This window comes from Gracilinanus agilis, chromosome 3, assembly GCF_016433145.1.
Source record: "Gracilinanus agilis isolate LMUSP501 chromosome 3, AgileGrace, whole genome shotgun sequence".
Taxonomy (NCBI): Eukaryota; Metazoa; Chordata; class Mammalia; order Didelphimorphia; family Didelphidae; genus Gracilinanus; species Gracilinanus agilis.
Window position 1 is genome coordinate 45765195 of NC_058132.1, and position 13109 is coordinate 45778303.

Sequence of the window (13109 nt, forward strand, 5' to 3'; positions counted from 1 at the left end):
TCCCCTCCGGATTCCCACGGGCCAGTACCTGTACCAAGATCCATGCTCCTGTCTTTGGTCCCAAACTCTTCAGGGAACGCCCAGAAAAAGAAAATAAAAATAAAGTCTGTTCAGTGTCATTTCTTGAAATTCACACTGTTCCCCCCACCCCCCACCTCGGTTTCCCTGATCTATTTCTCTCCCCTTCCTCCATCCCCCCCACCCCCACCCATCCTCCCCTCCCGCCTGTCCCACCCCCTACCGAAAGAGAAATCCCCGGGGGTCTGGGGGAGAAGGAGGGAGACGGCGAGGGTGTAAGAGAAGGAGAAAAGTTTCTTTCCTCCTCTCTGGTTCGCACACCCCGACATTGCAAACGTGAAGCTCTGCTCAGCTGGGCTGGCGAGTTTATTAAAGTAAAAGAGAAACTATTTATAGATAGACAATCCCAGTCTTTTGGGGGCCGGGAGGGCAGGGAGAAGGACGGAGAGAGGCGCGCACACACACACAGATACACACACACACACACACACACACACGCACACGCGCACACACATACACACACACACAGAATCCGGCAGATCCAGGCCAGCTTGGCTGCCTGGATCGCACCGACCCTCCGGCCCCTTCTCGCCCTCCGCCCCCCTCCAAGTCAAGTCAAAGGACGGAATCTTAGCATCCGCAGCAGCGCCGAACCCCCTCCTCCCGGCGCCCCCCACCCCACTCTCTCGTACTCACCATAGTCGGAGAGTCGAAAGCCGAATTCACTTAAATAATCAACTTTCATAATACTTAATTAATGCCTAATTGCAACTGATTACTCCCCGAATAACAAGTTGTTTTAAAACCCTGATGTCATTGCGCCTGACGGTAACACTCGGGCTAACAGTTTGGCAGGAGGGAGTGGAGCTGGGGAGGAGGAGGAGGGAGGAGGGGGAGGAGGACGAGGACGAGGAGGAGGAGGAGGAGGAGGAGGAGGCAGGGAGGGGGGGCGCCGGGGGCGCTGCCAGGAGAGCAGATGATTGGCAGGACCAGCCTTGGCGCCGCCTCCTCCCGGCCTTGCCCAGCGCCGGCCCAGGGGCAGGCAGGTGAAAGATCAGAGGCTCGCAGGCTCGGGCTCGGCCCGGGCTCTCTCTGCGCGCTCTCTCTCTCTCTCCCTCCCTGGGCGCTCGCTTCTGGATCACCGCCTCCAAGAGATGCTGAAAGTGAATGAGCTTCGGAGCTCTCGGTGCAAACACACACACATACACACGCACAACACCAACAGACGCGCGCGCGCACACACACATACAGATACGCACACACACACATACACACACATACACAAACACTCCCAGCCCCGGACCGCCCTATCAGGGCCCGCTCGCAGGCGGCTGGTCTTATTGGCTCCGTGATTTCCCAAACCTTTGACTCCCGGAGAAGGGAGGCGGAGACTCCTCACCCAGAGCCCAGGAGAGCGAGCAGGGGCGGGAGGCGCAAAAAGAGCCCAGCCCGGGGGCCCGGGACCCAGCGGGTGCCACTGGGGTCCCGAGGGTGGGGCGAGGTAGGGGGAAGGCACCGGGACGCGCTCCCACGCGAAACTCACCCGGGCGCTGGCGAGCACCCACAAACACACATGCATCAACCACACACACAAACACGCGCGCGCGCACGGCCAGCACGGCTAAGAGAGGGCAGGGGCTGGAGACCCGGGGAGACATAATACTCAGCTACACACACGACCCCCAGCCCGTGAACACACTTGTGTCGGTGTATGTATGTGTGTGCGTGCGCGCGCGCGCGTGCTAGGAGCCCCAGCACCGGCCCGCCCGGGAGAGCATCTCGGAGCTCCCTCCAGGCTGGGGTGGAGCCCTCGCCTGCCCACCCCCTGCGCTCCGGGCCTGGAGAGGGGAGCGGGGGCGCGCTGAGGCGCCGAGTCATCCCCTGCCGTCCTGCCCGTGTCCTCGGCTCCACCGGCCCCGGCCCGGGGACGGGAGGGACTGGGACCTGGCCAGAGAGAGCGCCGGTTCCAGCGCACACCGATGCAAACTTTTCCCCGCCGCGGCTCCGGGTGGGCGCGGGACAAGCGGCCGGGCGTAAGTGCCAGTGGGGTGCACTGCGGCGTATGGGCCTCCGACGGGGCGGGGCGACCCACACCTGGAGCGCGAGTGTGCCCCGAAGTAGGAGTGGGACTGCTGGCTGTGCGCGTGAGTGCACGCGCCGGTGACGCCGGAGCCGAGTGGGGCGCGCGTGTGCTGGGAGGGGAATGAATGAACGGGGCGGCGAGAGCGTGTTCCCGCGAGTGACACAACGTGTGTGAGTGTGCGTGTGATTGCGCACACGCGGGGGCACGGTCCCACACGCAGCAGCCCGGTTCCGCGCTGCAGGCACTCCCGCTCCCCCGTCCTCTCTCCCCAGTTTCCGGCCCTCCCCGAAGGCTCGGGGTTATTTGGGCATAAAGGGGTTTTTGTTTGGTTTGTTTTTTTCTTTTTTAATTTCCTTACTCAGAATTTCCTCTTTCTTTGTCTTTTTGGTTGTTGTTGCTTTTTGAGTTGGGAGAAGAAAAGAATCCCTGGGCGGTTGGGCAGGGTGTGCCGAGTAAACACGCAAGGAAGCCTCTTTCTCCTTAAAACAAACCTTTGCCTTATTTACCAGGGCAAGAAGTATTTGGAGCACATTTGTGGGGTGAGGGGCACGGGGAGAAGCAAAGCAGCAGGTTGGCACCCTTAGCATCCTGGCTCAGTGGGGCCTCCATCACCAGAGAGTGGCCAGAAGACCATCAGAATTCTGGGGACTGCAGGGGACCCTCTTTCTGGATCTTTCAGAGGGACCAAAGATCCTGAGGCCATGAACTCCAACTCTCTTATTTTTCAGATGGGGGAACTGAGGCCAAGAGGAGCTGTTGAGTGGCTTGCCCAGAATCACAGGGCTGCCAAGTCCCAGAGGCAGGATTTGAGCTGCCTTCCTGATTCTAGAAGTCTCTCCATTGTGCCATACTGCCTCTTTTTGCAATAAAAATAATTGGAAGTCCCTGCTCTCAGCAGCCCAGCCTCCTATTTTGTAGGACTAGACTAGAGTGGGATGGAGTCCATTAGAGCCCAGAATGGGCCAGCTAGGCCTAGCTCTTTTCTTCTGAACCTGTTCCAGTGCCAGCTGGCCAGTCAAAGAGAACGCTGGACAGAGGGGCCTGGCCCCCTGTGTTCTCTCCTCCCTCTCCCCCTGCCCCTGTTTAGGGGAAAGACGGCTGCCTTCAGGGAAGTCTTGACTGGGTTCTGGTGACCAGCTGGGGATGCCAAGGGAAGGACCTCAGGCTCTCCAAGTGGCCATCTAGTCCAAGCCCTCATTTCGCAGCTGGAAAATGAAGGGACCAGCCCAAGGTCACCTCCAGTGTCAGCCAGTATTTGAACCCGCATTTCCTGACTCCAAATCCAGCCTCTTCTTCCTCTAGAGGACACTCTCTCCTCCAACCTCTGTCCCTGTTTCTTGGACGCCTTCACAGGGTGCTTCCTGGTCCAGCCCATCTGTGAGTGGCTACTGAGGGACCCTCTTCCTAGCCTGGGCCGTTCCTCTCACTACATATGTTTTCCTGCTCATTTTCTCTGCCCTAAAAACACAGATGGTGCAAACCCCCAACACACATCTCCATCCACGCACACATTCCAGCCTGGATATGTAAGAAAGGCACTTGAGAACAGCTTCCTTCTGTGCCCCCTGTACAAACACACACACACACATAGCCTCTGGGCTTCCTCATCCAGTCCTGCTCTCCTCCTCCCTTCGAGCCCCTGCCAAGCCCCCAGACCCTCAGCTCCCGGGGCTCCCACTCGTTGCTCCTGCTGTCATCCGAGGTGAGGAACACGCCCTAGAGCTGATGCAACCATTGGGCACGATTTCCTATCTCTTCGATCTCATCACAGGACCAGGCTGTATTGTCTTCTCCTCCTCCACATTCTCTGGGGAGAAGGGAACTGGTTCCTTTGGCTGGCTCTCCCCGCTTCCCGGCTCGGGGGTCCCGGACACGTCCGAGGGCAGAAGCCTCTCTGCTTGTGCCTCTCCTCGGTCCCCAGGGAGCCTGCGAGGACCCGGGGAGAGGGCAGGACTTGCCATCCCATGATTAGAGACTGCGAGCTGGGAGGGACAGGTGGTGGTGGTGGTGGTGGTTGTTTTTTCTGAAGGTAGGGTAGTGGCTTACATCATAATTGCTTTGTATATTTCTTTGTGTTTATTCATGGGGTACATGCCGTTCTCCCCTTCTTCCCAAATAGAACGGAAGGTACTGGGGGGCAGGAATGGCTTCATTTTGTTCTGGGGGCCCCCATCGTGCAACATACAATAGATGGGAAATAGCCGGTGCTTCAGAGGGGCTGGTTTAAGGGAGGGCACTTGATGAAGCACCCAACTCTGTGCCAGGCACAGTGCTGAACGCTGGGACACAAAGTCATAAATGAAATAGTCCCTTCTCTTCTATCAGAGAAGGGTGCTGCCTTGTCCAACCTTCCCATTTTACAGATGAGGAAACTGAGGCTAAGAGCTAAGTGACTTGCTCACAGTTCAGTCTTTTTTGGAAGGAAAGGGACCCTTCTCTATCCATCCCAGCTCCACTTCTCTTCCTTGGTCTCCCAGGCTCCCCACCTTTCTTTTAGGATTGATTATTTTTAACAAAACCCTTTCCTTCCATCTTAGAATCAATACTATGTATTAGTTCCAAGGCAGAAGAATGATGAGGGCTACACCATGGATATTAAAGTGACTTGCTCAGGGTCACCCAGCTAGGAAGTGTCTGAAGTCACACTTGAACCCAGGACCTCCTATCTCCAGACCCTGGCTCTTAGTTCATTAAGCCACCTAGCTGCTCCCAAGTCCCCTCCTTTCATGGTGGACTCAGAGGTAATATTCCCACAGAGTTGAGGCCCAGGGTTCAGCCTCCCTCAGTTCCTGCTGAGGCAGCCTCCTAGAGAGACAGCGTTGGCCTATTTTTGCAATTTACTTTTATTTATATTTTGTAAAGGGAGGTGCCCAGAGAGGCCTTGGGGCAAGGGCGTTGGAGAATTACAATCCACTCTTTCTCCTACATTTTCCTTATTATTTTCTCTCTCCTCCCCACCCCCACCCCCTTTCCCAATTTCTTTAGATCCAAACACTTTAGCCTGGAATCCCAGATTCCTAGAGCCGCACCCTGGCAGCCTCCTTGTCTCCATCTCTGCACCCACCATCTCTGCCTGACTCAGTCACTGGACTCCTTGGTTTCTCCTCCGGCAGGTGCTTAGCTCCATTGACTAGAGAAAGGGGCGAGGAAGGAGGATAGCTGGGTGGCTCAGAGGATTAAGCCAGGCCTAGAGATGGGAGGTTCTGGGTTCAAATCTGGTCTCAGACACTTCCCAGCTGTGTGACCCTGGGCAAGTCCCTTAACCCCCATTGCCCAGCCCTTACTGCTCTTCTGCCTTGGAGCCAATACACGGTATCCATTCTAAGACAGAAGGTAAGAGTTTAAAAAAAAAAAAAAGCTTAATGACTGATTAGTTTCTTACATTTGATGCCTTTTCCTGGTTGATTATGCCCTATTATAGCTTGCTTTGTATATATTTGTTTGCATGCCATCTTCCCTAGTAGATTATAAACTCCTTGAGGGCAAGGACTGTCCTTTGCCTCTTTTTTTTTTTTTTTTAAATCCCCAGCACTTAGAACAAGGCCTGACATCCAGTAGGTGCTTAATAAATATTTATTGGCTATTGACTGCTCAAGAACCTAAGGATCATTATTCTTTCTAGGCTAACATAAAATACTTGGCATGGCATTTAAAGTCCTTTGAATTCCAATATGCCAGCAGACCTCCCCTTTGTTCTTCATTTCTCTATTTTATTTATTCATTTATTTTCATTATTTCACTTCACTCCCCTTTATACGCTCTACAATTTGAGCCAAACTGGCCCCTGCCGTTAGCAGGTCTCAGAACGCTATCTCCCGACATCATGATTTTGCTCAGGCAGTGCCTCATGCCTGGTATGCAATCTGTCTCTATTTCCACCTGGCTTCATTCAAGGCTCCACTCTTTTTGTTGATATCTACCAGAATCATCTGCCCAGCCCTCTAACTCTTATTATTTTCTTTTCCCTCCTTGAAAAATAAAAATAAATCCCCCAGACTCATGTTTTTTCTTATCTGTTTACGGTTGTATTCCCCCTAGTAGAATATAAGCCTCTTTATTTTTAGTTTTTTAAAACCCTTCCATTCTAGAATCAATACTGAGTATGGATTGGCTCCAAGGCAGAGGACTGGTAAGGCTTAGGAAGTAGGGGTTCAGTGACTTGCCCAGGTTCACCCAGCTAGAAAGTGCTTGAGATAAAATTTGAACCCAGGACCTCTTGTTTCTAGGCCTGGCTCTCTAACCACTGAGCCACCCAACTGCTCGGAATATATACTTCTTAATGGCAAAGGCCATTTTGTCTTTGGATGATGGGTAGTTCCTAGCATACCGTAGATGCCTATTAAATGCTGATTGGATTATAGAGACACATGGATCAAGCCACAAGCATTTATTAAATGCCTGTTCTATGCCTGGCCCCACATTGAGCCCATGGGATGGCCTGGGAGGTTTCACAGTGGGGACAGGTGTTGCTGGATTTGAAATTTGAAGACCCAGATTCAAATCCCTGCCTTGCTACTTGACCTGGGACAAATCCTTCTCTATTTCCTCATCTATAAAATGGGAGAGAGTTGGATTAAATACCTAAAAAAAAAAAAAATCTTTCCCAACTTTTTAAAAGTTTATATCTTTAAATTAAATAAAATTAAATTTAAATTTTTTTCCTTCTCAACTTTAAAGAAACTGTCCTGTGTGTATGTACATAGCAAGGTCTGCATGTATTCCCTTGCATGCCATCTCCCCATTAGATTGTGAGTTCCCTGGAGGCAGGAACTGTCTTTTGCCTTTCCGGGTCTCCTCCAAGCCTAGTACAGAGCCTGGCACACAGTAGGTGCCTCCTGACCTGACTCTGATCCTCTGGGATGGGTGCAGAGGGCCAGGGACCTTCTCTGGCCAGGGAGATGGAAGGTCACAAAGTGCCCAGCTAGGGACCGAGAGGATTTGCTACTTAGTCATTCAGGGACCCTTGTGAGGAGGTTTAGGACTAGGAAAGTGTCTGTCTGCAAGGGAGATGTGCAAGGAGGGGGAAGAGAGACGGAGATGGACACAGAGAGATATGCAGAGACAGAGAAAGAGGGGAAGAGAGAAGAAGGGAAAGGAGAGGAAAGAAGAGGGAAAGACACAGGGACAGAGAAGGAGGGGAAGAGATGAGAAGAGGAGGGGAAAGGAGAGGATAAAAGAGGGAAAGACATAAGGAGACAGAAAGAGGGAGATAAGAGAAGAGAGACAAGAAGGGGAAAGGAGAGGAGAGAAGAGGGAAAGACACAAAGACAGAGGGAAGGAGAGACTGAGATTGAGAGTTAAAATACAGAATTAGAGAACAGCACAGTGGGTTTGCAGGCCAGAACTTAAGACTGGGTCCCCTGAAGCAAATCCCTTAGCCTATCTGGGTCTTCCTTTCCTCCTCTATAAAATGAGATTGTAAAAGAAAAAAATAAAATGAGATTTGTGAAGATGAAAGATAGCACTCTCCTCCTGCCAAAGAAGGGGTGGCCCGAAAACGCAGACATTTGAGGATTTATTTTGTTCCAACTGGATATGTCTGTGATGAGGGTTTTCTTGTTCTTTTGGGTTCAGCTGGGGGGAGATAATGGGAGGGATAGACTACAAATACAAGTAAAAGAAATACATTTACTTTAAAAACACTACATGAGGGGCTGGACCTTCCTGACTGGAGATCCTTTCCAGCTTTAAATGTATGATCCCATTTAGTCATCTGGTAGTCATTTAGATTCATCTTTCTGAGTTCAAATCTGTCCTCAGACACTTAGCTGGGTGACCTTGGAGAAGTCACTTCACCCTGTCTGCCTCAGTTTTCTCAACTACAAAATGAGCCAGAGAAGGAAATGTTGAACTCAATTTCTATTATCTTTGCCAAGAAAACCCCAAATGAGGTCACAAGAATTGGATGTGACTGAACAACAACAACAATGGAGGAGGAACCTGAGCCCCAGAGAGAGGAAGTGATTTGCCCACAAGTATTAAGTGACTGAGGCTAGATTTGAACTCAGACCTCCTCTATCTGAACCTAGCTCCTTTCTGTTCCAGTTTTGGGAAATGGAGGGAAGGACCGTCGGAGACCTCCACCAGAAATGCTCTGTCTCAGGGCTGGGAATGGCCTCAGAGGCCGTCTGGACCAACCCATCCCAGACTAAGAAGCTAACTGGCAGTCAAGGACGAGGGGTCCTCCCGCGTCCGTCTGCTCGAGAGCTTCCAGGGTCTACACTTCTCAGGACCTCTGTTGGGAGTCAAAACCCACCTCTTTCTGCTTTCCCAGTCCTGGTGTCTAGCCCGCCCTCCAGCCACGGCCCCAGGGAGAGATGGGGGCCGGCTTGACGGGCTGAGAATCGGATGGACTTAACCTCGACCGCTGAAATAAAAGGGGGTGCTGTAGAGGATCTCTGGGGGAGGTACAGGAATCAGGGGCTCCACGGCATGAAGTAGCGGGCCACATTTTTAGATTTCTATGCAGAAGAGGGCTAAATGACCGAGATCACTGGGCTGAGATTCTGAGAGAATCCCAGGGAACAGGAAGGAGACAGAGGCTGACCGAGAGCTGAAACTAGATGGGGCACCTATTGGGTCAAGCTGGCCCAGGAACAAGTCGTGGCTTTGGCCACCCACTCTTTCCTCTAAGGACATCATTGTGGATTGAGAGCCAGGCTTAGAGATAGGGAGGTTCTGGGTTCCAGTCTGACCTCAGGTACTTCCTAGCTGCCTGCCCTTGGCTTAATCCCCATTTCCTAGCCCTGTCCACTCTTCTGCCTTGGAACAAATACACAATATTGATTCTAAGACAGAAGGGAAAGATTAAAAATTAAAAAAAAAAAAAAAAAAAAAGAACATCATGATAATATCAAGGCTCCACCTTTGCCATTGACTATTATTGTGATCCTGGACAAATCACTTCACCTTGAGGCCTCCATTTTCTGATTTATAAAATGAACCAAAAATTTATTCTTTAGGAACTCCTGCTCATGGCCAGCCCTAGTTATTTAGTTAACAAATATTTATTAAGGACTGATTATGTACCAGGCGCTATGCAAGGAGCCAAGGATACGGAGAAAGTGTTCTTATTCTCCGCCCCCCCAAACCCCAACTCTCAAAAAAACCCAACCCCAACTCTCCTCTCAATATCTCAAGGAGCTCACAGTTTAATGTGGGAGAAAACACTCTAACCCTTGTAGGATGTAGTGATGGACAAGCCCCAAGTGACCATTCTCCTGTCCCTCTACAAGGGGATCGACGCTTGACTGGAAGGACCCCCAAACCCAACGCCGGCCTTCCTCGCCTTGGGGGGCCACAGACCCCCTCCCCCATTCCTCCTGAGACCCTCGAGTCTCCGGCCAGCCACAGGAGACACAGACACACGGGCGTCCAATGCCATGGAGCCCACCCACTCTGGGTGGCCACCCCAGCCATTCCTTGGGAAACTCTCCCCGGCTTCAGTTTCCCCAGCACCCCTCGAGTTTGCCCACTCACCCTCCCTCCCGAGCCCGGGGCCTTCTCACTCCACAGCCTGTTTACACACCGGGGTATCTCCCGATTTATCTGCTCTCAGTTTTGAATTTGTAACTTTCACATAAAGTTGAACAAAGCGTCTTTTGTTCTCACACCCCACCCCAGGATCCCAATAAACTGGTTCCCTTCGAAGTTGTCCGGGCTGGGGCATGGGAGCCTGGGCAACTGTGTGCAAGCGTGTTAGCACCTGTGTGGGAGTGTGTGCACTGGGTTGTGGGATATGTGAGTGTGTTTGTGTCCATGTATGGGCACCCACCGTCGAGAGAGCGTGGAGAGAAGGGGAAGGTGGGCAAAGATGGGCACGGGGGGTCCATCGTCCAATTTCCAATGGGAAATGTTCAGTGGGCCAAAAAAAAAAAAATGAGAGCCATAAGAGGTCTTCTAGTCTGATCCTCTCATTATAAATATCTCATATAAGATTTTTAAAAATCTATAAAGATGGGTAAACTGAGGCTCAGAGAATTAAGTGACTTTCTTGAAGTCATGATAGGATCAGGGATCTAGAATGGAATGAGATCTCAGAGGTCATCTATTCTATTTTAGCAAAGGACGGTAGGATGTTGAATTGGAAGGAGGTCTTAAAGATCATGGGGCAGTGAGGTAACTCCGTGGATAGAGAGCCAAGGCTGGAGATGGGAGGTCCTGGGTTCAAATCTGGCTTTGGAACTTCCTACCTGGGTGAATCTGGGCAAATTACTTAAACCCCAACTGCCTAGTTCTTATTCCTCTTTTGCCTTAGAACCCATATCAATTCTAAGTATCTAAGTGTTCATTCTACGACAGAAGGTAAGGGTTTAAAAAAAGAACAAATAGTCCAACTGCTTGATTTTACAGATGGGGAAACTGAGGCCCACAGAGAAAATGGGATATTCCCTAGGGTTAAGAATCTTGGGTCTCTGATTCTAAATCCAGGCCTCTTTCCCACTCTCCCAAGGACTAAAGCCTACCATGTTGGCCTTGTATGTCTCTGTCCCTTAACCAATGGGACCAGAATGGGGAGTGTTGGGAGGAGGAACCAATGGCACCCACATAAATGTCAAGAAAGGGGGAAGAAGTTAATAGAGAAGAAACAAAGAGGAAGAGGAGGCGTTGGCAGAAACGGGTCCACAGATCAGGCGGGGGAATGAGAGGCTGGAGGCCACTTTAAGTGTGAGGCAGACACAAGGATTGCATTATGGTAGGAGCCGGGGCTGGCACAGCCGAGCGATCGTCCCCGTAATCCTGTTAGCCAGCAATCTCCATTCCGAAAGAGCTTCATTTCTTTGTGAATATTTGTAAACTAGATATCTAATGGAAAATTATAGGAAAATTATAGTGAAATTCATGACGGAGAAATCCGATTATCCCTAATTCAATTATGCCATCTTAGCCCACACAGCACATTCCCCATTTTTTTCCCATAAATACCGATGCCAGGGGTCCCGGTAATCAAATAAAATTGAAAATCATCTTCCCATTAAATTCAATTAGCCGCAATTTCTAAAGCCTATCAGAGATTTTAATTACTAAATTATAAAATTCTCCAATGCTAAATTGAAACCAAAAAAATTGCACATCCTTATATTTCAGAGGAAAGAAAAAAAAAAGGACCAGTCAAATCCTTGAAAAATGCCCTCTGTTTGCTCCCCAGACCAGGACCCAGGTCTAAAGTAGGTACTCTGTAAGGAGAGCTTCCTGTGACTGCTCTTACTCTTGGGAAGAGGGGCTGAAACCCAAACCACTGCGAGGAGGACCCTGGTAGAGGGAGGGGTCAAGGTACTGATCAGAGCAGGAAACCACACCCCCATCTAATGACAATCAGGTTAGTAGGGTGACAGCTTCAGAGAATGACTTCCCCCACCCATGGCACTTGCGCTCACACACACGCTCACACACACACACACGGTAGGGCGGTCTGGTTCCTGGAGTTGATAATCTCCATCCATACCCGGTCCAACTCTGTGTCTCCCTGACCAAAGGCTCTGATAAGCTTCCTTGCCCTCGTTGGAGGGGTGATGCCCATGTGGGTAGCCAGGCAGGGCCCAAAATAGAAGAAAAGGGGTACCTTTGGCGCCAGGAGGGCATGACCTTAGTCACCCTAGATGGTGACTAAGGGTGGACAATGATATCCTTAACTTCTTAAAGACCCATATGGAGTGAGGCAGGGATGGGGTGATTACCCTAGGAAGCATGTGTGCCCACTAAGAATCAGGAAAGGCTGAGCTTAGTAGCCTAGCTGCTAGGGGGAGGTGGAGGGAGGGGGGCTTCCAATTTGTGTTTTTTTTATCTAAAGGGTGTGGTGGGAGGAGATCATTAAGAGAATTTGGCCAGGGCAAGGGAATAGTGGCCCTCTCCACCCCTACAAGGCAATGCCCTGTCCTAGTACCCACCTCTCAGTCAAGGACTAGGTAGTCCTTTAATAACTTTGGTGGGGGTGAGAGCAGGGATAGGAAAGAGTCAGGGTCTAGTGTCTGAGAGGGCAGGTGGCAGGGCTGTAATATAGAATTGAGCCTGGGACACAGAGCAACCTTTGCTTTCCTCCAATGGGCACTAGCTTTGGCAAGGAGTCAGGAGGGCAGGTGAGCCGGGCAACCCCGGATATGCATGCCCTCATTCTTTCTCCCCAGTGGCTCCTTTACTTCCAAAGCCCTCCTGGGAGGCCAATAGCCCTAAGCTATCTAACACGGGTGCCCTAGCCCTGAGAGAGACTCCCCCCCTCATCATTCCAACTGTGCCAGCCTCCCAGCCCTAAACGGCAGCCCCCACCCAACCCCGCCCGCCCGCCGCCGCATGCCACTTACCCCACTGTTAAAGGGTGTCTGGGGCCCTGGGACTTGGTGCAGGTGGCATCCACAGGGGCATGGGGGTTCGACCCAAGGACTGAAACTTGAAACGGGGAGGTGGGTGGGCAGTCGGGCAAGGGGGCAGCTGGCGGTCCTGGCAGTTTCGGGGCAGTCAGCAAGCGCTGCGCCAGCGGCCGTGCACGCAGGGAGCAGGCTTAATTTGCCAGGCAGCCAGGAGTGCCAGAAGGGGAGGCGCCGCAAACAAAACAAAAACAAAAAAAGTTAATTATCTTTGGCTTTTTCTTAATAAATATCCAAACTGGCCCGGCCGGATTCTCTGCTTTGGAGGGAAAGAAGGAGCAGGAAAGAGCCCCGAACCAGAGGCGGGCACCATCGCCCTGGCTACCTCCTGCCCACTCTGGGGCTCTCTCACCCTCTGCCTCTCCCCTTCCTGACAGACAGATAGACAGACAGACAAGTCCAGACATTCTGGTCTGCCCTGGTTCCCCAGCTTTACAATGGCCTCAAAGTGCCCACTTGGGGCTTTCCCCTTTCTGTTTGTGCTTCTGGAGGAAAGTGAGGAAGAAAGAGAGAGGAAGGGGGGAGAGGGAGAAAGGAGAGAGAGAGAGAGAGAGAGAGAGAGAGAGAGAGAGAGAGAGAGAGAGAGAAGAAAGAGAGAGAGAGAGAGAGAGAGAGAGAGAGAGAGAGAGAGAGAGAGAGAGAGAGAG

General features: G+C 51.5%; 1 protein-coding gene across 1 annotated transcript in view; it reads right to left on the reverse strand.

Annotated features, from left to right (window-relative positions):
- The window catches only part of CASZ1 (castor zinc finger 1), a 115028-nt gene that overhangs the window by 89447 nt on the left and 12472 nt on the right, over nucleotides 1–13109 (reverse strand). Inside the window, exon 2 of the mRNA XM_044667730.1 lies at nucleotides 29–67. Within this exon, the coding sequence (XP_044523665.1) occupies nucleotides 29–44 (16 nt within the window). The 5' untranslated portion in view covers nucleotides 45–67. The remainder of the gene's footprint in view (nucleotides 1–28; nucleotides 68–13109) is intronic.